The 22,954-nt window shown below is 46.9% G+C and overlaps 1 protein-coding gene across 7 annotated transcripts in view; it reads left to right on the forward strand.

Annotated features, from left to right (window-relative positions):
• The window catches only part of ESRRB (estrogen related receptor beta), a 128,766-nt gene extending 107,427 nt beyond the window's left edge, over positions 1-21,339 (forward strand). For 6 of the 7 annotated variants that reach the window (XM_082760674.1, XM_082760671.1, XM_082760672.1 and 3 more), the window contains 4 exons: positions 3,644-3,754; positions 4,415-4,576; positions 10,185-10,454; positions 16,791-21,339. In XM_082760674.1, the coding sequence (XP_082616800.1) occupies positions 3,644-3,754; positions 4,415-4,576; positions 10,185-10,454; positions 16,791-17,035 (788 nt within the window). In that variant the 3' untranslated portion in view covers positions 17,036-21,339. The remainder of the gene's footprint in view (positions 1-3,643; positions 3,755-4,414; positions 4,577-10,184; positions 10,455-16,790) is intronic. The other variant, XM_082760675.1, reaches the window with a different exon arrangement.
• The last annotated feature ends 1,615 nt before the right edge of the window (positions 21,340-22,954 follow it).

Raw genomic sequence — 22,954 nt, forward strand, 5'->3', positions numbered from 1 at the left:
GCAGGGCTGTTCCCCCCAAAGGTAAGGAGGTTCCTTGCATCACGGGAATGGGAGAAGAGGGGATGTTTCCAGCACAGATAGCCTTCATTTCTGAAGAAGCAGCTGCCAGAAAGTTAGGTTATAATGGGGTGGTACTTCCCAAACCTAGCCCTGTACTGTATCACCTCACATCATGTATGTGAGCGCTCCTGTTTCCACTGTTCTAGCTGCCCCTCCTCGCTGATGGTGTCAAGAAGGGTGGTCCAGCAGTGTCTGTTGTGGTGAGTTTTGTAGGATGAGTGTCTTCTCTCCTGGGGGCTGGACAGCTGTGATCCACGTGAGAAATGGGTTTGTGCAGGAGCTGTAGGGCAACTGCTTTCTCTTGCCGTCGTCTTGTCAGGCTGTGGCACCAAACCCGTTCTTAGTCTTCAGTATGGACCGGCCGCATGCTGTACCTTCCAGTTAAGGCACAGGTGGCTGCATGTTTGGTGTGAGATCTGCACCTGGGATTACAGTGTATGTACCACCCAGCCTTGCTCCACCCCTGCCTTTCATCTCCCTTCTCCCCCCCTCGCTTCCATTCGTATCTCAGTTTATCTCCCACTCTGTTTCTTCACTCGATGTTTCCCCTCACACTGCTTCTCTGAGCTACCCGCTGTGCCTCCCCACTCTGTTTTAACATCCCGTAGTGTGTCCCCTTTCAGAGCTGCATTATAACCAGCCCTCCCCGTCTTAAATCAACCGCTGAGCAAATCATAGAGCAGCCGGCATTAATGAGCCACCTGAATACCACAGCTCAGTATCAGACCCTGCTTTTTGGCTGTGCCCTTTCCTGCCATCTGAACATGACCCAGTAGACTGTCAGATCTCTAGGGAAGGGCTTTGGCCTTGCTGCTCACCTCTGGACTGTTGCAGTCAGGGACTCAGGTTGAAATGCTTTTATTTGCTATTGCACTCAGCAGCGGGCACTGGGATGTGCTACGTAGGGGTCAGCCCGCTCACTGGCTCTGCGGCTGGAGCTGATGATGGCAGGGTACAGCAGTGGCTCAGCAAATGCTGATTGAAAGCGTTTGCCTCAAGGAGTGTCGCACAGGATGGGGAACAAGAGGAGGACAAAGCCTTGTTCAAAATTAACAAGCTGAAGTCCTTGGGCAAACAGACCTCTATCTGCTCGGCGAGGGAAGGAGGGATGGAGGGTAAATCTCCCTGCGTCTCTCTTATCTTTTTTTAATGCACTTAAGTCCTTTGTGTCCTTATAATCTGATTGAGGGTCCCTAATACTGCTGCAACCTGTGCAGCCGTCCCTCTGCCAAGCACCGGAGATGGCACACTTCTCCTTGGGAGAAGGAAAAGAAAGCTCTTTCCCCCATTTTCACCCCACCCTCTGCACTATTTATCAGACTGCACAGCAAAAGCGTCCTGGAGGGCTGTGTGCTGGTTTCTCCTGGGCTGAGAAGGATGGTTCCCTGTTGCAGTGACATCCTGCCCAGTGGCATGAGGGAATGGACCTTCCAGTGTCTCTTCTTCTATGAGGGTCCTGGGAAGCTCTGATTCAGGATCCTGCAACCTTTTCTGCATTCCTCCATAACCTTTGAACAGTTTTATTCCCGATCCTCCAAATTTTCACACCTGGGTACTCAATTTTGTGTCATTTCCTGAAATGTGTGTTTCTCCTTCCTTCCTGGCTATAGGTAGGTGTCACTCCTTCAGCCCAGTGTGGCATTGAGGTCTCCTTTCTTATGAAACCAGGGAATGATTATAGTGGGAAAGAAATCATGGGCAGAAGTGTAAGTACCCTGCTTCACCCAGGACTCTACTAATGCTGTTCCTTGGGGATCCCCCTAGATGATCTCAGGTTTGGGATTCCCTGTCTGCCTGAAATCACTCTCTGGAACATACTAGAGCTCCTAAGAAGAAATTTAGCCCACAGACTACTTGCTGTAGAGAATGGTGATAAAAGAAGCAGTAGGCAACATTTGCAGAAAAACTGCTGTGTAAAGGAGGAAAGGTGGTACTTCTGCTCATGGACATCAGTGAATTCTCCATACAGTCTCAGAAATAGAAAACAGGAAGGGGAAGGAGAGGTTTGATCCAAATTCTCCTATTCTGCTTCATATCTTTCTATCCACCTAATGTCTTCCATCCTCCCAGAGCAGCAGTTCCTTTGCTTTGGAGAGCTCCAGACCTGCTCTGCAGGGATTCCTGCTGGCACGCTGTAATGGCACTGATGGCATAGTTGGTGTTGGTCGTTCTTGCTGATGTTGGTGCTGTTTGTCCATCAAGCTGCTTTGGGTGCTCCAGTTGCAAAGTGTCAGGATCTAGGTCTTGGGCAAGTAATGGTTTCGTGTGGTGCCAGTGGGCTGGTGTGAGCACAACAGTAAAAGCTTTCTCTTTTCCATGCTATAGTAAGCAAACGTGGCATTGGCTGGAGACACACCATGTAAACGACAGATGTGCCTCTTTCTAAGGTCAAATAGTTGTCAGCCAGCTTCAGGTTTTTCAGAGGTACAGGTTGTTCAAAAAGCATCATTTCAAAACAGATTTGGAGTGTTTGCTTTTAGTTGTTTGTGTTTATGCAGTAAATTGATTGCAAAATATTAATGTCTCAGTGTGATTAGTAAGTGTATCTCATAATTGGTTCCTGTGATTAGACTAGATAAACTTGTGTTTCTAAGAAAGTACTTGTATAGAGTAGATTCAAAAAAATATTCTATTTGTCTGCACCTACTTTTACCTTGAAGGATTTTTTGACGATGGCTGTTTCTCCCAGCAAGACTGAGTTACCCCAGTTTCACAGGAGCTGATTACCAGAAGCAATATGACTGGCCAGAAATAACCGACAAATGGACAAATGTCTATGACTTTTTTCACTATTTGTTTTTTAATATTGTATCTTGTCCTGATACAGTACAAGATAACAGCAATTCAACTGCTGTTCCTGTTCAATTGGTTATTGATGCTGCTATTGTTTTGTTGGTTTTTTTTGTATGAGGACAGTCACTGGGAGCTGTTTTCAGTGTGCTATTTTCAGTGTGATTCACTGGATTTTGAAAGAACTCTAACAAATTCTTCAGTGTCTCCCTGCCTCAGTTTTATCATTGCTTTATTATAGTAGAGGTTGTTTCTATTTATTTGGTTCTACTTTTATTACAGTTCCTTACTTGATGAAACCTGAAACATTTTTTGTTGAATTCATAGTTCATAATCTATTTGCTATAGATCACTTTTTTCAAATATAAATAGTGAGAGGTCACAGAACATTTAACTTCTCATTTTTAAGAACAATCTAAAAGCTTATTTTTATAACAGCAGGTTTGATTGACATTTAAAGTCTTTCTTTTAAAAGCAAGATCATCCAGAGGGCATTGAATTCTGAGGCTTTTCATTTGTCTGTTTGATTGATGGTGATTCAAGAGTTCGAATGGGTTAATTTTTGTCTTCCTTAATGTTTTGAATAAAAGTAAAGCTTACAGCAGTATTGTTAGAGCTGGAGGCAGTTTATGTGGTATTATTGGGATCTCTGGGTTCGGTTAGGATCTCAAGTGTTTGGAAGAGAGACAATCTCTGGACTGTGGGGGACATCTTAGGAGATTTTTTACATCTGAATGTCAAGATTTCCTGTGGCAATAAGGAATCATGAGAATTTATCGTCTTTTATCTGCAGGTGTTCGTCTGGATCGAGTCCGAGGAGGCCGCCAGAAGTACAAGAGGAGACTGGATTCTGAGAGTAGCACTTACCTGAGCTTACAGATCCCTCCTCCAGCTAAAAAGCCACGTATGTATCGGTCTTGAATTGTGGTCATCTGACAGCCACTACATTCCTTTTCATTGGTCTCCCAAAACGTGCAACGGAGCAGTTGTCACTTCTGGTTCCCATATTGGTCACCAGAACTAGGAATTTTTTCTTATGATCATAGTGCATAGGCAGATGAGATACATCTAAGGTGTAACCCAGGTGCTATACATATTGTACCTAGGATTAAATCACTGAACTTTCGTAGGAGATTATAAAATTCATGTAGTGTTTTTTTTTCTGTACTTTTCTGGCATTGGCAAAACTGGTCCTGTGCTGATTTCTCTCTTCCAATCACCAATAACTCTCCAACAATTCTCTAAGCTTTTCCAAGTCCTCCCATTACTTTTTGCAATTTGTGTCTCCTCCCAGCCTTGTTGGACCTACCTGAGAGAGCGGCTGACAGCCTTAGAGTAGCTTGCTCCTTTTGTCAGCCCTCTACAGAGCTGGTTTGACATAGGCAAATCACTCCAGCCTGTAGAGCTGCAGCGTAGTGTCCTCTTGTTGTGACCAGAACCATTTCAGAGGTCCTGCAGCCTATGTTCTAGCTGTGTTCTCCCAGGAAGGCCCTTGTAGAAAGGGCTGTTATGACACCTTATGTCATGAGAGATACAACAACAACTTCTCCTTTGAAATGTGCAGTGACTAAGATCGTCTCCCACTTGCTGGTGGCAGAGCCAGAGAAGATTTATGCCATGCCTGATCCAACCATGCCGGAGAGTGACATCAAAGCCCTGACAACCCTCTGTGACCTGGCAGACAGGGAACTGGTGGTGATCATTGGCTGGGCAAAGCACATCCCAGGTAAACAGGGGAAATTACAAGGCCTAAGCATGAACAGCAAAGGGAGCTATTATTTATCACTGTGCTTATCAGTTTGTCTGCAAGTAGGATTTTTATGTATAGTGATGGATGGAAACTACTGTCACAGAAAACTGCTTGTGGTGGGCTTTCATGGGAAACAAACTCCACTATAGCCCCTGGTGCATAATTTGATGATTGTGTGTGTGTGCGCCCTGGGATTATGCAGTAGGCTTTGAGAGGCTATAGTAAAGTTCTTGGTGATACCTGGTATTGAGTGGCACAGAGAAAGCACTTGGGGAATAGCCCTTGCAATGCTGGACTCTAGAGGTTTTGAACTGCGTTAATAAGTGCTAGGTGTGTTGTGCCTATAGATGAATAAATGTTACAATAGTGACCAGACTTCAGTGCTAATGACAAGGCAGGTACCCACCTTGTCTGTAGTGGGCATTCTTGCCCCCAGACTCAGGAAAGCTTTCTTCATACTGGATTCATCACAGAACACATCCCATTGGGTTGGAGGACATACTCACTATTGTCAATGAATCTCCAGGCTTCTGTGCTGAAAAATAATGAGGACAACTTATTGGCAATGTGACTGGCCTCTGAAGGCTCACTGTCTGTGTCCAATTGAGTGTGCCTGTGCAATTGAGTGACATAGCACCAGCGTCTCACACCTGCAGATAGGCTGGGCCCAGGCACAAGGAGCAGACATGAGCCTCAAGGAGGTTCTGGGGAGATGGATTCAGACTTTGCTTCTTGGCTTTAAGCTCTTGTTGGTGAGGCATCTTAGCATGAGTGAGCAGACAGTTCAGTTCTCCTATGTATTCTACTTCTTTTTGTCACCCCTCTTTTTCTCTTTGATGGCTGCTCCTTCTTTCTCAGTGTGAGTATTTCTCCTGTGACTAAAAGGTCAGTGGTATTCTGGGCTATATGGAATAAGTCCATAGCAGGACTATAAAGTCTGAAGAAACTTTCTGAGGGCAGTGTTTCTGACTAGAGGTTAATATCAGTGGTGCCCTTCTTACATGAAATCTGCAGGGATTACACCCATCACTAGTGCTGGAATCCATCTGGGGCTGAGTCATCACAAGTGGGGTTACAGTGGCGATTAGGGAACTCAGCCCGGATTGCTCTACTAACCCAGTACTTGGGGTGTTAACAGGAGTGGTTTTAATGCAGTTCAGTCATCCACTATGGCCATCCAGTAAGGTGTTGCTGTCTGTTCCTCTAACCTTGGCCATTTCTGTTTGTACAGGGTGCCCTGCTGTAGCTCCCTTGCTTGCAGCTGTGGGATAAGTGTGGGATGTTCAGCTCCAAGCTCCTATAGAGTTTGCCATAATCATTTTCCCAGAATGGGAGTATAGTAGTGAGGACTCCTGCACTTTGAAAAGGACTTCTCCTTTCTGAAAGGCAGAACACACCTGTCATCATCTCAGTTTTCTCTCTGTATTTTCCTTTCCTATCAAAGCCCCTGCAACATGATAACAGCCATCAGCCTGGCATAGCTCAGACCAGGAGCAGTATCATAACACAACTGTGTATACAGGAGAGAGCTCAGGGGCTGTTACACAAGGGAGCAGTACCAAGAATCAAATATAATAAAAGACAGTTCATAAAAATGGAATAAAGTACCCTATAGTTCTGAAACAAGTACGAAACTTACTGAGTTAGGCAGCAAGGGGGCAGAGCAGGGCAGGGCCAGGAGGCTGCCAGGTGTCTAGATTATGCATGCCCTGTATTTCTGCCTTTCAAAGATTTTGAGAAAAAAGACACTGCTTCCTGTGTGTTGGACACAGAGAGCACTGAGAAAGGAACAAAAATCATATATCCCTGCCTTGTGCTCACACTGGAATTAGTAAAGCACTGCGTGATGTTAAAGTCACGCCAACCCTTCAGGATCCCAGATGTTGGCACAAACTTCTGCCTCAAGTGTTAGCAAATAAAATCAGTGAAGCTTAAGTAAGTCACTCTCCTATGATAACAAGGAAGCATGATTTAATGGTGTTCAGCAAGTGGTATTAGCTCAATAGCCATACTAGCTATTAGCTCAAAAGCCACACTTAGCCAGTACAGAGTTGTACCCTTCTGTAGGAGGCTCCCTCCCCGCTACTTCCCCTTCCCCTGTGCTAATTGTCTTTGAACAACATCTACCTTCTCTGCATGCCTTGATGCAGGAAGACAAGACTCCTCTCGAGGGGTGATGATGAAGGCTCTCCCAGGGTAGCTGTTGTGCTGTTCTCACTAGGAAGATGGTAGTACTAGCACAGAATGAAATATGGCAAGTGGAGTGACAGCAGCTGTGTCTGGAGTGGCCTCAGATCCTATAATTACATCTCCCTTTATTACCTCTGCTAATGGCCCTCCAGGATGACAGAAATGATAATAAATTAACAGATTATGAACTCCACTTGCCACAAATTATGTGACTTTTTTTTTTTTTTTTTGTAATTCTGGGAGCTCCCATTGCCAAACCACTGAAAAAAAAAAAAAAAAAGGAAAAAAAAAAGAAAAAAAAAAAAGAATGAATGTCACATCAGCTGCTGCAAATAAAGCAGCTTTGCTCAACCTGCACCTGGGAAGGAGGGAAACATTCACGCAGCTCTGTGCTGGAGACGGAGGCTCTGTGTCCTGAAATACTTTCTCGGGCTTCTTCTGATGCCTGTGGAGTATTCAGCATCTTTCAGGATAAGACCTGCAGCAAGAATAAAAAGCAAGAAACAGATTAAAGGCAAGTTCTGGATGCTATGCCATCAAATAGCTCAGGAACGCAAAAGAGCTGGATTGTTAGCAATTTCTGAAAGCTGTAAGATGATGGCAAGGCACTTGAATTTCACAGCTGGAGGTTCTCCAGTGTGACAAACCTATGATAGCAAGCCTGTGATTTTGGCCAGGTGAAATTAGCATTTATCATTCCAGATCCCAAGTTTTATACCCTGGGAGACCCCACGTTACCTGATCTTCCCTTGTTTGTGCAGAGTGCAATATGGTACAGCACAGTCCTCCAGCACTTGCATTCTACTTGTGAAAACACTGGAAGAGGAGGGTCCCAATTCTGCCACGTGTTTCAAATCCAGGGCTGTCACTGCAACACTCCCTCCTTCATGCCCACCTGCTGATGCTGGAGTCGCTGGCCACCTGAGACTGCTTCTGGCAGGGGGCTTTGCCAGGTGGGCAGGGCAATTGCAGCTGGCTCTTCTGTCCTCCTTGGCACAGGTAAAGCACGGTCTCTGCTGTGCAATTCCCTGTCTGCCATAACTACATCTGGGAAAGAATGATTCACAGAGATGCTGGGTGTACAGGCTACTGCTTGGGTTAAGTAAAAATTTTCCACTTTTTATTCTCTAGCAGAAATGCGTGAGTCATGTCTGTTCTGGATCCTCTCCCTGCACTACCTCACTGTTTCACAATCTTTTACAAATTTTGTTGGCAGGCTGTGCTGAGGAGATGGCATAACCCCCCTTGTAACCCAGATGGGTAATGACGGTGCAGAACGGCCACGTGACTGACCCAGAAACTGGACTTAAGGCAGCAGCCTCGATGCTGGGCTGTTCTCCGTGGTCAGCACTAGGAGATAGGTGCCCAGAGGACTGCTTTTGGCTGCTTGCAGGGTACAGATTCCAGGTGCCAGACTGTGACAGTGCCCGTGCACAGCTTTCTCTGTGTCAGGGCCGATTCCATCAGATCCCTGTGCAGCAAGGAGATGTGAGGATACAGGATCCCAAACCTGAGAGCTGCATCAGCCTGCTCCTGGACTCGGTCAGGAGAGCTGCATTCAGGAGCAGCACAAAAGCACAGCACTGCCTGTAGGAGGCTGAGGTGAAGGAGGAGGTCAGCACTGCTGCAGCACTCACATCCTCACCAGGTGCAGGGCTATGTGGAACAAGGGCTGTGCTGCACCAGGATCAGTCTCACAGCCATGGAGCTGGATATACAGCTCTTCTCCCGAGTAGCCTGGACTCCTCTTTAGCTGTTCCCTCTGGCTCTCCTCCCCAGTGGTTTATTGATTCTTCCCTCCCACCCACTGCTCCCCTCAGACCTTGCACACACAACACGTGACAGCTGATTGGTATCTGTTAATTAATGTGGCCTGGGGCCTCTTTTCTATTCAGTGGCCTGATAAGGGAAATTGGATGTCCAAGGGCTGCCAGGCCATTATCACCCTTTGCTTCCCCTGGCAACACAAACACAAAACATGGCGCAGTGATAAATAAATACCACTAACCCACCCTTCTGCCTTCCCTTCCCCGGCTGAGATAGTGCAGATAGAAAAAGAGAACCCACAGCCAGTCAATATAGCAATCATCAGCTCTTTTGTTAATTGCCAACTTGATAACAAGAGAAATCAAATGATCATCATGGTGGCTGGCTACCTAGGCCCCGATGTGGGGCCAAGGACTGTGAGCAGGGAGGGCTGTGGGACAGACGCGTCCTGCTGGGCCTAGCATGCAGTGAGCAGGGCTGGGAGGCTCCTGGGGACAGCAGCTAATGAGCTGCCAGGCCTCTCGAAGAGAGTGAGCCCCGAGGTTTAATAAGCATTGGGGTTAAAACTGGCAGGGGAGGTGAGTGGAGCACAGCTGGGGGTGTCCTGTTCTCCCACAGCCTTAGGAACCTTTAGACACAAGGAGCTGCCAAAAAGCACAGCTCCTGCCTGTCAGCAGTGGACAGGAGCTGCCTAGAGGGGACCAACGCATCTCTGTTTGTGATGGCTGTGTACAGTGCCTGCCTCCTAGGGTCTTTCGTGATCTGGCCTTCTCACATGCCTGGTGCAGAGGACAGAACAGATATAGCTTTCCTTCCTGTGCACTTTTTTTTGTTGTTGTTGTTACCCCTTTCCCCTCAGGACAGACAGGACTTCTCTGTTCCAGCTTCTCCACTTTCTCAGCACTGCCAGCAGGGCTCCGGGGCTGTCACTGTCTACGTCCAGACTGTGATTGCTCTTTCTGTATCTGGGGAGGTTGCCTTGCTTCACTGCTGGCTGCTTGTTCCATTGCTACAGTTTCTGGCAGCGTTTTAGGTACTTGAATAGCACCACAAAGGTCTTTTTATGCTGCGTAGGATTGTTGGCTGTGAGGGGCAGAAAGCTGATGGAGCTCAGGGAGTGGTGACAAGTGGAAGAGGATTCTGTTCACAGATATATTCAGCTTTTGACTCTTCAGTGCTCTGTTGTGGTGGGACCTTTTCTCATGTTGGCTGAATGAGATTATGCTGTGCTTGAAATTCAGGCCCGTGTCATTTCCTCCTATCCCATCAGATACCTCTTTTCTGCTCTCTGGAGCTCTGCTCTGCTCTTTGGTTCAGCTGGGGAGACTAAATAGGCTGCAGTACAAAACTGTGGAGGAACAGTGAGCAGGAAAACGTGGTATGAAACAGCTGCTGTATTAGGAGAAGTAGAAATCACTAAAAAGAGGTTATCATTAGCCTTGGGTTGCCATATTCTGCATGTGCTGATTGCCAGACAGACAGAGGTTGCTTCAGTAAGCCTTGTTTTGAGAGTGGCAGGTCAGTGGGGGAGAGTTCTTGGGATGAATCCCAAGGAAATTAAGGAGTCCAGGCTCCTAGAGGCTTTGCTGTACACCCCTGTGACCCTGGCTGTCTTTTGCCCTCTCAGGGTTCTCCAATCTCTCCCTTGGGGACCAGATGAGCCTACTGCAGAGCGCCTGGATGGAAATCCTCATCCTGGGCATTGTGTACCGCTCCCTGCCGTACGAGGACAAGCTTGTCTATGCTGAGGACTACATCATGGACGAAGAACACTCTCGTCTGACGGGTCTGCTGGAGCTCTACCTGGCCATCCTACAACTGGTGCGCCGCTACAAGAAGCTCAAGGTGGAAAAGGAGGAGTTTGTCACGCTCAAAGCTCTGGCCCTCGCCAATTCAGGTACAGCCCTGGCTCAGGCAGCCTCACAATCAGGGAGTTAAAGCCCATGCTGTTATCTGGCCTGTGAGCAATCTAGGGCCCAGTGCCCGAGACTGTGCTCTGCCCATGTCATACAGCATCCCCAAAGTTCCTCTGTCCACAGACAGGAGAGAGATGGAGGCTCCAAGCTGAAAAGGAGGGAGAAGTACGGCTTGCTGCCACTACAGCCCCAGTTGCAATCTGTCCCTGTATTAGGAAGTGGGACCAGCCAGGGTTGGGCAGGCTGCTGGCTTCTGGCCCTAAGAGAAAGGCCGTGTGCCGTGAGCTCAGATAAGGGAATTTAGGCCAAGCATGCATTCAGCTGAGTAGTGTTGGTCAGTTACAACAAACAGGGACACCCTGGTCCCAGTTTTAAATCCCACCACCCCACCCCCCCAAAAAAGAACCCTGTTGGGTTGGGACTGCCTGGTCTGGTCCTGGAAATGTTCAGTGACAACAAACACTCAATCCCACCCACCCCCCGGGTCCCTTCCATCTGGATGACAGAGAATAAGATGTGCTGGCAGAAGTCTGCTGTGACTGTGCTATTTCTTCTCGGGAAAAGGATGAGAAAGGCCAGGGCCTTCAGCCCAGTACCTCCATGTTAGTGTGGGGAAGGTCACGGCTCTCAGGCCAGCAGGCTGGAAGCCTGTGCCTGTGGGAGACACAAGAGGTGCTGCGTGCTGTGCTGCTGTTGCACAACAGCCAGACACATATTTGCTCAGGAGTCCCTTCCAAAGGGAAGCTGGCTGAAGCTACCGTGTGACGAGGGCTCCCTCTACATCCCCGGAGTCTCACTGTCTCACATCTCGCCGAACTTTCAACAGAATTCACCCTTGCAGGTCAGCACTGAGTCCAGTTTCTGTGCTCAGCTAAAGCCATCTTCCAGAAAGATAAAGTGGGTAATTGAAACCTTTCATGATAGCTGACTCTAGAAATAAATTGTTCCCTCAATTAAAAAAAAAAAAAAAAAAAAAAAGGTACCATATTCCTAATGTGATTTTGCCTGAGTTCACCCTCCACATACTGATCTTTTCTGAGCTGCCTCCTGTGATCCCAGGTCCTTTAGACCTTACAGCTTGACATGATACAGTTCCTGTCCCATAGCTGCATTTCTTGCCTATAGATGTGTTACGTCAAGTGTCCAGAACACTCTGTGAGGCTGCCCTATCCTGCCTATTTTACAGCCTTCTGTTCCTCCTTGTCTTCCACACATCTTAGCAGAAATTTGAAAGAAAAAAAAAAAAAAGGAAAGAAAGAAATCACTTACAGATCATTGATAAAAATGTTGGGTAGCATCTGTTTTTTTTACTGATCCCTGTGGATTTCTACTAGAAAACTCCTCCTTCAGGGATGATTCACCACTGATAGCTACTTTGAAATCTGTCATCTAGCCAGTTCACTAATCAATTGAAAGTGTGCTTTATTGGTATTGCACAGTGCTAATTTTTTAATGAGAATGTCCTGTGGTGCTAAGCCAAGTGCCTTATAAAAGCCTAAGTCTATTATATCTATACAGTTAACTTTATCAACCAAACTTGTAATCTCATCAGAGAATGAAATCAGGTTTGTTTGACAAGACCTTTATTCCAAAGTATTCTGTTGACTGGCAGTAGTTGTAATACCATCTTTTAAGTCTTAATTGAACATCACATTTCTTTTTCCTTTATTTGCTCTGGTTCACACCAGGCTACCATGGCAGTTATCGAACAGGACCCAGGAAAGTATATGCATCATTAGAACTTCTCCAGACATTTTGAATTTCTCAAAAATAACAAGACTTGTTCATCATTAATCTGCTCTAGATGAGCCTTCACCAGCAATTTTAGATCTCTTAAAGCAAGGTCTGCTGATTTCTGTGAAGTTTGTACCTAACAGATGTCTAATATCTTCTTGCATAAACAACAGACTAAGGAGTCTTCATTGTCATTATTCTATGATTCGATGATCTTCATTTCATGTAAGACAGGTACATAACACTTCTTTTTTCTAAACTCAGGACAGAAATACTCACCGAGGACTTCTGTCTCCCCATTCTGTTAATAGATTAATCATCTCCATCAGAAAAGAGCACCCCTACAAATGATTGTTTTTCTTAAATATTTATAAAACTCTTCTTTATTGAGGAGTCCTTAGCCCTTTCAGCCCTGGATTTTCTTCCAATGTCCTTCACTTCCCTTATCGATTTTCTACACTTCATAACTTCTGATTCATATAAATTGCTATCTAGTTCCCTTTTTCAATTTCTCATATATTGCTTTTTTTTTTTTTTTTTTTTTTTACCTCTAATTGCTGCCTTCACTTTGCCACTGAACCAGGATGGGCAGATGGCCAAGGCTGGCCTCTCTCGATTGTGGGACGGTGGCTTTTGGCTATGTAATCAGCTCTTGTTAAAAAAAAAAAAAACTGCCTCCTGTCTACCAGGAAGGTCACAAGGACTGAACAAGGAGAAGGGCTCCTCAGTGCAGTTACAGGGTGACAGACGAGCCATACTGGGACACTTATCTGGCTCATGCTATGAGCAGAGCTGTTGTAGGACCCCAGCCTTGATGCCACCAAGCTCTTCACAGTGCAACGGAAGCACTCTGCTGGTGTTGCTTACTTTGCTGTCAGGACTAAGCCCAGTGTAAGGCTTATGGGATGGTCTGTATCAGGAGTGGAGGAACACTGAGCAATGACAGAGCAAAAAACAACAGCTGCTTCAGGGTTCTGCTTCCAGCTTGGTGGAATAAAGAAACCGAGGTAAGGGTCAGGAGGCACAGACCACTGCATGTCTTCAGCTGGATGGGAAGAGCCACTCTGACTTCACCGGTTTGTTCTGGTGCAGGTAGACGTGCGGTTCTGTAGGAGCATAAGCCACAACAATCCTGCTTTGTTATCATATTGCTGCTGAAAGTAAAACATGAGATCTTGTTTTTCGTGCAGCTAGAGCCTTTCGACACACACACAAGGAAGCTAGATAGCGCAAGCTGTATTTTTATAATATAACCTTCACATTCAACCTTGCATTCTTTTAATATGTTATTATTCTTAATGTATTTTTGACATGGAATAAACTTGCAGAGCCTGCATGTATTTGCTTGCATGCAAACAGCTGACTCCTAAACCATTAAGAATGCAGACTACCTTGGGGCTAGTCCATAACTCCCCTGGGTCAGAGGCAGGGTTTAAAGCTGAACTCTTAGATTAGCACCTGTGCTGCCTAGACCTGCCTTCTGCTGCTTGCCTTCCATCTAGGTAAATTCCTGAATTTCCCCTATCCCTGCTGGGTGTAATTGCTCATGTAATCCAGCTTCTCGGGACTTTCCTCTCTTCGTTGTACGTTGACCCTTTGTTTCTAGTAATTAAAGAAAATGGAACCAGAAGGGGCAGCTCACTCACTCCTCACTAGAGGAGAAACCAACAACAGGGCAGGCATTGCTTTGAAGGAGCCGCCCTGCCAGAGCTGTGGCTGATCTCTAAATCCTCAGTGAAATGCCACCAGGGCTCACCTGGTGGGTGAGAGAATCCAAGCAAAGACTGTCTTTACTAAGTGTGTTTCAGAGAGCTGAGAAATGAATTCTTAATGCCCAAAGCAACAAGCATGTTCCAACAGTGTGATCATCACCCATTTTTTGACACAGTAAGCATGCTATAGACTTACCCTGTTACCCTTCAGAGACAGCAGCCTCATTTTAAGCATTTCTAGGTCCTCTTGCCACAAGAATACAAATTGATCAACCTGTGTTTTGAAGAGCCCTCCAGGTTAGCATACAGCACATGTTCGGTTAAGGACAACCTAGAATGGCCAGGGAGAAACGTTATCCCCTGCCCCCACCTTTTTTTTCTTTGCCAGTACATTTAATGCTGAGATGGAGTGAACAAGGTCTGGATCTAGCAAGGGGATGTGTAGCAAATTCTACATTAATGGGTCCTCGTAGGTTCTTGCTTCTTCTGCCAGAAGCTGCAAGAAGAGTGTTAGGTGAGGAGGCAGCAGGTCTTGTCCAGCCTCCCACCTGCCCTATGTGCCATGCCAGCGGTGCTGGAAAGAAGGGCTCCTGCCATATAGCCTCACATCTAGGCCTGCTGATCCTCAGGGACATGGCCAGGCAGCCTCCAGAGCACCTCAGTGCACTGGCAGCTGTAAAAATTCATAGCTATTGATTTTGTAATTAACAGTTTATCAATGCCATTGACACCAGCTCATTGATGGATTGCAAGGAAATTAATCCTGCAATGTTATTTTATTTTTTGCAGTCAGCTGCCAATTTTGAGCTGCTTTCAGGAAAGAGAGGAAAGGCAGGCTTTGATCTTTATTTCCCCAATTTCTCTCCATCTACATGCATAGCTTTTTAGGGCTATTAGGTCTCACTGTACAGAGGGTAGGTGGCATGAGAACACAACTTAAGCATTGTCTACTGCACAGCAGCATCAGTACTCAAAAGCAGAGCACCCACCTTGAGCTGAAGCATGGCTTACTGCTTGGTACCTCTGGCACCCACTGGATCTGTGAGCTCTGATAAGATATGATTACTTCTCCCCCATGTGCCCCTGGCCAGAAAAAAAACATTAAATAAGAAGGCTGGAGCATGTTTCTCTCCAAATTCCAGCTCTCAATGCTTCTGTCTCCAAAATCACCTCTGCCATCTGGAAGGAAGCACACTTGCTTCCCCTGATTGTGCATGGGAGTTCTCCAGAGGTGCTGCCTATCTGGGGGAAGTCGACAGACTGATTTGGCAATGTGCTTCTCCCTCTCTACTCCTCCAAATTAACCTTTGTGGCTAGCTCAGGTCTCTGTGAAGACCTGCCAGCCCTTTTCTGGCCTTTGTTGCCTGGTCTCTTCAATACAAAAAGCAAATGTAGCGATAATGATTTTTCCTCAGTAGGCTTCTTTGAAGTTCAACCCTTTAATATCCTCTAGTTAGTGGAGTCCTTCTAAACAGCTTCTTAAACAGCTTTCTTGCTAGACAGAATATTTTCTCAACTGTTGTAATACTTCATAAATCATGCACCATAAATGATATAACTGTACATGTATTTTATTAAATTCACAGTCCCTAATTTGTGTTGAGCTCTCCACAGAGGTGACATATATTTCTAGAGAGATTTGGGCATTTCAGCCAGCTTCCCTCCTCTTCACTGCTGTCAGACCCAGGAACCCAAGCCCTTGCATTTGTGTTGGATGCGTGTGGGCTGAGCCAGCCCCCTGTTACACTGCAAAGCCCAGATAGAGAGGCAGACGGGTGCAGTTCTGCGTGCACGCGTGCTTATTCTAGCATCCCTTTGCTGCTGCTCCTGGATTCGTTGCCCTGTGGCAGCAATCTTTATCAACAGGTTCAATATTGATTAAAAGTCTCTGAACAATGAAGACAAGGCAACGGTGTCTCTTGCTCTTGTTGGAGTTGTAAGGAAGAAGCCAGTATCAGTGAGATGAAAGAGAGCAAAGCCATCAGTGATGCTGTCTTTGGGTTGCTTCTCCAGAACAACCTCTCCCCTCGGTGGTGCTGCTCTCTGTCATCAGGACTTACCCATGAGTTCAGCAGCCTGTGTTCGCCCGTGGTCACCTCACATACCTCAGCTTGACCCTGGATGGGGTCACTACGAGCTACCTTTGCCCCAGAGAGACACCAGGGAGCCTTGCACACTCTGCAAGCTTGTAGGAATCTAACTGGCAGCCTGGGGGAAGGGGCCTTGCAGGACACACGGATTTCTGTGATGGACTGAAACAGGAAGCTCTCCGAGCAGCTGCTGGCAGTCTCTGAAAGCAGGGGCATATGCACAAAGGTGGGGCCAGCAACACCCCTGTGCACACTGGTTGTGACCTACTGGGGCTTTTCTGTCTTGCTGACACCCTGAGCAGCTGCACGGCAATTAGGCAGTTTAGACAGATGAAGCACTATAGTAGTGTTAATTATTCTTAATGAGATTGCTCCCAAGTGGCAGCACAGCAGATGCTGCCCCTTGCAGGGTGACTCTCCCCGGCAGGAGCATGGAGGGCAAGTGGAAGTGTGAGTCGCAAAGGCCCCAGGCTGACCCCCACACAGACTTGGGGTACCAGCGAAGCGGGCACATGGGGCACAAGGTGTCACCAACCCCAGCAACAGCCTCACTGTTCCTGCACTGTGAGGGTCAGCTCCTGGGGCTCATGCCAAATTTTGGAGCAGCAGCACCTGCCAGCAAGGTGTTTTTACCCCAGTAAGATTTTTTTTTTCATTTACAAAACAAAACAAAACCAGAAAAGCAATAAAATAAAGGAAGCATCTTTAGCTTAAGGACTGTAACGCATTTCCCTCCTCATGTCTGATGTTGCTGTTTGCTTTCTCTTCTCCCTCCCCCCAGACTCCATGCACATAGAGGACATGGATGCAGTGCAGAAACTCCAGGACCTTCTCCACGAAGCCCTGCAGGACTACGAGCTGAGTCAGCGCAATGAGGAGCCCCGGCGAGCAGGCAAGCTGCTCCTGACCTTGCCCCTCCTGCGGCAGACAGCCGCCAAAGCTGTGCAGCACTTCTACAGCATCAAACTGCAGGGCAAGGTTCCCATGCATAAACTCTTCCTAGAAATGCTAGAGGCAAAGGTCTGACAGCCCCAGCGCCAGCCGACAGTGGCCGGGGAACAAACTAGAAACAAAGATGCAGACAATGGAGCAATCCAAACAGCAGCAGCAGCCACCGCCGGCTTTTATCTCCAATCATTTATTATGGAAGAATTATTTAATGTCTATCTGTCGGCGTGACTGCAGAATCTCGTGTACAGGAGGGGGGAAACTCTTTTAATCAGTCACCTGTTTCTCTTTTTTTCATTTGTTTTCTCTGTGGGAAATACCAGAATATGCTCTTGCACTTGTTGAGGCGGTCGCTGGGGCTCGGCCCCTCTGAGCGGTGATGCTCTTAGCACTGTCCAGGCCGCCTGCTCCCCAGCTCCCTCCGCCAGTGCTGGAGGGGGACTGGGGACTAAAGCAGGAAGAGAGGAAGAATAGAGTCAATATAAACTTGATCTGCTGGTGTTGCGAGGGGTCAGATAGAAGGGGAAGCAGCCAGGGTCCTTCATTTTGCCACCTTTCTGGTTCTAACCATAGGGCGGGTGCTCCTTTGGAGAGGGGCACTACTGGACCTCTCCTGATCACAACGGCTGCCTCCCGGGCTCCTCTAGCGACAGCTAACACTTGTACATACAGGCCCCACTTCTTACCGGGAAAGATGCTCCTAACTGTGTAAGATATTCTGCGACCTTGTACAGTGTGTCATTACGCCTGGCTAGTCCCTCCCATGCACAATCCCCACAGGACCCTGAAGAGGCAGGATGTGCGTCCCTGAGAGAGCGCAAGTCTCCTTTCCCAGAGGGCAAGGAAAGAAAAGAGCCCGATGTAAGCTCTCGTGCTGGGTTGACTTGATAATCTCTGCATCCTCTCCTATGTGGTGCTAACTACAATTCTTCCACACTTTTCACCCTGTAGTGTATCAAACCTGCCTCTTCAGCTCAGCTGAGTGCCATTCCCCACTCGTTCCTTGTGGCACAGAACACAAGGCTTTGTCTGCATGGTTACCGCCCAAGTATAAGTACACCCCGAACCAGGGCTTTCCTAGACTTCGTTAAAGTGATAGATCCTTGCCTCCACACAGACTAAGGCTTATTGCCAAATGCTAGTTAGGAATCAAAGGAACCGCTTTTTCGTGGAGGCAGCTCCTGAGCCCAAGAGATTGCTTTTATTTTATTTTTTTTGTGACAGCCTAGGGAAATAAACTTAGAGGGTGGTGTGGAACCCCCAAATCCAATATCCCAACTACTGTCTTCCCCTGCCTCATCCTATTATCCTCAACAGCAGCAAAAGAGCTAGCTAGCATAGATTGCCCCTGGACCTGTTAAGAGGTTCTCTTGCTGATGGAAAAAGCTGTATACCTGACCTCGAGGTGGTGGGAGAAGAAGTGGGGGAATGTTTATTTACTCCTCTTATGTAACAAGGTTCCTGCTGCATCCAAGCCTTGGTTTAGATCTGCTGTCTAAGCCACAACTGCTGTATTCCCAGTCGGCAGAAGGGAATTTGGGTGACTGACAAAAGCAGCTTGTTTGCGTTCTCTGAGATGTTGTTTTCTTGGTCACTTAGATCTGAGCCAGCCTGAGCTGATGAAACCTGAACATATTGTCTGTTTTGTGGTCAGTGGCATGGCAGGAGAGGTGAGCAAAAGTCTCTGATCTGCATTTGAGACACCATGACCTCTACTGCCTCTGTTCCCATCAAGCTTCTGTCCCTTCCTGGATAGCCCAGGTGCTGTAGCCCCAGCAGGAACCCTTCCAGACGGTCAAGATGTGTGATCAGGGAGACAGTGGGTGCTTGTTTTCTACTGGAGCAGAACGTGTCACTGTGCAGGCTCTCGGTGCTGCAGTGTGAAGGTCAGGCTAGCTCAGAGACTGAGGCTGCTGATACTGAGCTCTCAGCTCGTGTAGCCAGCCCACTCCTGGTATGTGAGTCAGTTTGGCTCCATCTCCTCTGAGTTCTCCGTGCACTGTACAGTCATAGCTGCTCTCACCCATTTTGTACTCAATAAAGGAATTCAGTCTTGCTTCAGGCACATTAGTAAACCAACAGAGACCTAAGGGGCAGAAGGCACATGGGAGCTGGGGCTGTTTTCATGCTTGCAGCAGCAATTACACAGTAGCCTTGTGCTTTGAACAGATACTTGTGCTTCTCTTCCTCATCTCCCTCCCAGAGGCAGCTGGGGAGAAAATTATAGCTTCTGGTTGCGCTGATGATCCCTGTACCCATCTGTGACTGAGAGGGACCAAACTGAAATGCAAGCCATCACTAGAGCCAGCTTGCCATGTGTTGCAACCTGGCAACCCTTTCTGGCTGTGGCACAAATACTCACAAATTTGCTGGGCTGCACGATCCCCTCTAAGTGGGACTCACTTGACCACTGTTGCTTCCCAGCCGAGTCCCACTCAGGCCAGCCGCAGTACTTTGTGTTTGAACTTGCTTCACAGCTGTGCAAAAGCAGCTGTCCCAAAGTGGGCTCAAAAGCTCCTAAGAAGCAAGTCCTGTTCTGTGGGATCCTGGCTGGAAAGGTCATTTAATAAATGGTCCGCAGCAATCTGCTCTAAGTCACCCTGTTCAAGTGGGGGCTTGGAGCAGATGACCTCAACCACTCTGTGATGCTGCAAAAGGCTCTTCCAGCTTTATTGAATTTGGATTTGGGCCTGCTTTCCAGAACAGAAGGGAGAACAACCTACAGGCATGACTATGAAGGAGAGCTGCTGCATCAGCTTGTAGCCCACAGCCACTGCTGGCTGTTTAGAGTTGAGCTATGGTATGGAGGCAGCTCCTGCCTTAGCAGAACAATACACAGATACCAAATGCATTTTTTTTTCCAGGACCATCTTTCTCCATTACAGCTGCATAACCTTGGAGCCCATCTGGTTATCCCCCATTGCTTGAAGGTAATAGGCTCGGAAATGTTTGCGTCTGAAATAGGATGGGACCTGAAGCAGGCAGTAATTAACATTTATTAATCTCTTTACACCAGGAATGCAAACTCCTCCCCAGGAACTGGGATAGAAACACATGTCTAAATTTAACCCTTAAAAGTCTTGTACCATCTTTAATTGGGAAGCAGGTCAGGTCTCTTGGACCCTTCAGACAAGTGCAGGAATCCCATGCGCCTCTTCCCTTCCCAGCTATTCTGGTCTGTACATCACTAGTACTAGCACGCTGCCACAACTGAGGGGCATGTCCAGCTACACGGTGAGCTGGGCCTGCAGAGAGGGGTGGCATCTTAGTGTAGTTCTCTCAGTGCAGTCTGAAATAGGAAATGAGGCTTCAGCAACTGCTTAGTTCTTTGAATGCTCATAGCCTCTTACAAAAAGATCTGGAGATGTAGTACTTCAGCCATGAACCAGGAATTGGGCTCTGCTCAGTGCTTTTTATACCATTCGTTTGTAACTTGGGAGTCACAGTCAGCTCCATACAGCTGTCCTTCTGCGTGGGGCAAAAGGTGCCAGAGTCTGTGCCTTGGGACACAAACGGCCTCTGTGACTGAAAGAAAAGAAAGAGGTAAGTGTATCAGTGATGGTGAATAAACATGAAGCTGACATACAGCTACTGTGATGGTAAAACAGCTCGAGCCCCTGATTTGCATGCGCGGATAACAGAAACCACCTACCTGTCAGCCTCTGCAAAAGGCAGTTCTTCCCAAGTGACCAGCTCTTCTCTTTTGGGCACATTCTTCTCTGGGAACAGCGGTCTCTGGCCTGTAATGCAAAATGAATCTCACGGGGATCAATTAAAAGAAAGGGTAAAATACCACACAGAATTAGGTTTCTGGGGAAACTTGGGCATTACACCTCGCAGCAAAACTGTGAAGCTACAAGAAACTCCCCTGCAACGATCAGAACCTTGCAGTATTGTTCACGCTAAGGGGGCATTATTTTTCTCTTTGTAAGCTGTCATCTTTTTTTTAAAAAACAATTAACAAATGTATAAAATAAAACATGCTGCACCAGGAACATGTAAGCAGCTCTTAGAGGGGAAAATCACTGAGAAAGACCCTAGAATGTAACTTGTTGAGCTTTTATTGCCGACTGGAGCTGAGAAAAAGTGCTTCCACTTTGTATCCACAAGCTATAATCAATCATATGGCCAAAGGCCACTCTTGTTCTTGTGGCTGGCTTATATGGGGAAGCTGGGGAGACAGAGGCTGTGAGAATGATGCAGGGAGTTATAGACAGTCAGTGACATAAACAGTATCTACTTAACTATTATCTGCTCCTAAAAAAAAAAAAAAAAAAGAAGAAAAAAAAAAAAAAAGAAAAACCTGTGAAATAAATTGTATTCTTGTGGTACAGGTCATTTCAAACAGAACAAGAAATAAAACACAGAAATGTAAAAACTAACCCAGACAGAGTAATGTTTATTGTGTTTAGGACACGCTCCATTTTGCCCCTCAGGAGGCACGTAGGCCCACTGACAGGGCTGGGGTGGGGGAAGGCCTGATCACTGCACGCTGTGGAAGGGAAAATAAGTCCAAGCTTCTCACTTAGAAGTCTTCATCTTGTTTTTTTTCCCATATCCAGAAAAAAAGTTCTCAGCAAGCTTCTGAGTTTTTGTAAGATGAGCATTGCTGAGGGCTGGTTCAGCAGGCACTGCCGTCAGGCCCTGGCACGAACCGCTCTGTCTCTTCCACTCACCCGTTTTTCCCCACCTCCTGCACTTCACTGGTGCAAGGAATAAACATGAGCTAGTGATGAAAAAGCCTTGAAGTTGTTCCAGGGAAAAACAAAATCTCTAATCATAAAATAGACCATTGGCTTAAGCCCAACGGTGACATCAAGAGTGTTGCAAGCACTGCAGCAGCTGTCCAGTGCTTATAAAGTGGGTACAAGTGCTGAAGTCATGGCATTTGCATTGATCTGGTGGTGAGGTGCTGCAGGAGGGCAAGCTCGTGTCTGCTTGAGAAAGCAGAAGGAAACGTGCTGTGGCGACTGGGGCAGAGACGTGAGAAATAAGGACCCCAGGTTTTTATTCTACATCTGAGTCTATAGCACAGACAGCTCCACACCCTGTGTAAGCACCGCCATCCCCATACACCTCAGTCAGTGCTGCCAAGGCCCTTTTTGAAACAATTTCAACAGACAGTGGTACTCACTGGGATGGTTCCTCTAAAACATGCAACCAAGAAGCCATTCAGCCTGCCCTCAGGAGGAGGAAGAAGAGGAAGAGGAGGAGGTGGCTGAAGAAGTAGTGGCCGGTAGGAGAGGCCATGGGAGAGAAATGGGCACGATTGAAAAAAAAAAAGATGAGCACAAAGCTGGGAGGGAGGTGAAGAATGACAAGACTTTTCTACACTTAAAAGAGCTGCCTCCAGCCTCCCAGTCATACTGCTATGTGATGGGCTCAGTCTGAACCAGCACAGGCCCTTAGGAAGTCTGCATGTGTATATTCACGCTCACCCTTGTAGTCCACCTACATCTAGAGCCCTCACCCTTCTTTGACTGTTGTAACAGCTCATAGCAAGTTTGGATTTTAGCCACCATGGTAGCAGAAGTTTAATCCCGACTTTACTTTGTGTTAAATACAGCCTAGGAATCATTGATCTGTGGTACTGAGAAAAGCAGTAGTTTGGGGGTTCCGAAAAGTTGGTGAGGCACCTGGAGCTGCTGGGGTCAAGGGATCAGTAAGGGCAGTTAGAGGGCTACAGAGATCAGCGTCTAACTTCAAACACTTTGAGGGATCTAAGCTTTGCTCGTTCCTGTACTTCTAAAGTAGCAACTGCCTTCCTTACATTTCCTGGGCATCCTTCTGCTTTGGCAACCATCAGGTTCTTCTAGGCTTTCCTTACTATTATTCAGTCACCCTGGAATTAAAAAAATAATAATAAAAAAGCTTACAGTAGGCGCACTGAACAGTGGGAGAAAGGCTGAGGGCAACCTGAAATTGTATCTTACAGGAGAGCTTCATACTAAATTGTAGGGTGTTGGGTTTTGTTTTTGTTTGTTTTTGTGAGTAGCT

The sequence above is a fragment of the Aythya marila genome (genome assembly GCF_965140915.1).
Source record: "Aythya marila genome assembly, chromosome: 5".
NCBI lineage: Eukaryota > Metazoa > Chordata > Aves > Anseriformes > Anatidae > Aythya > Aythya marila.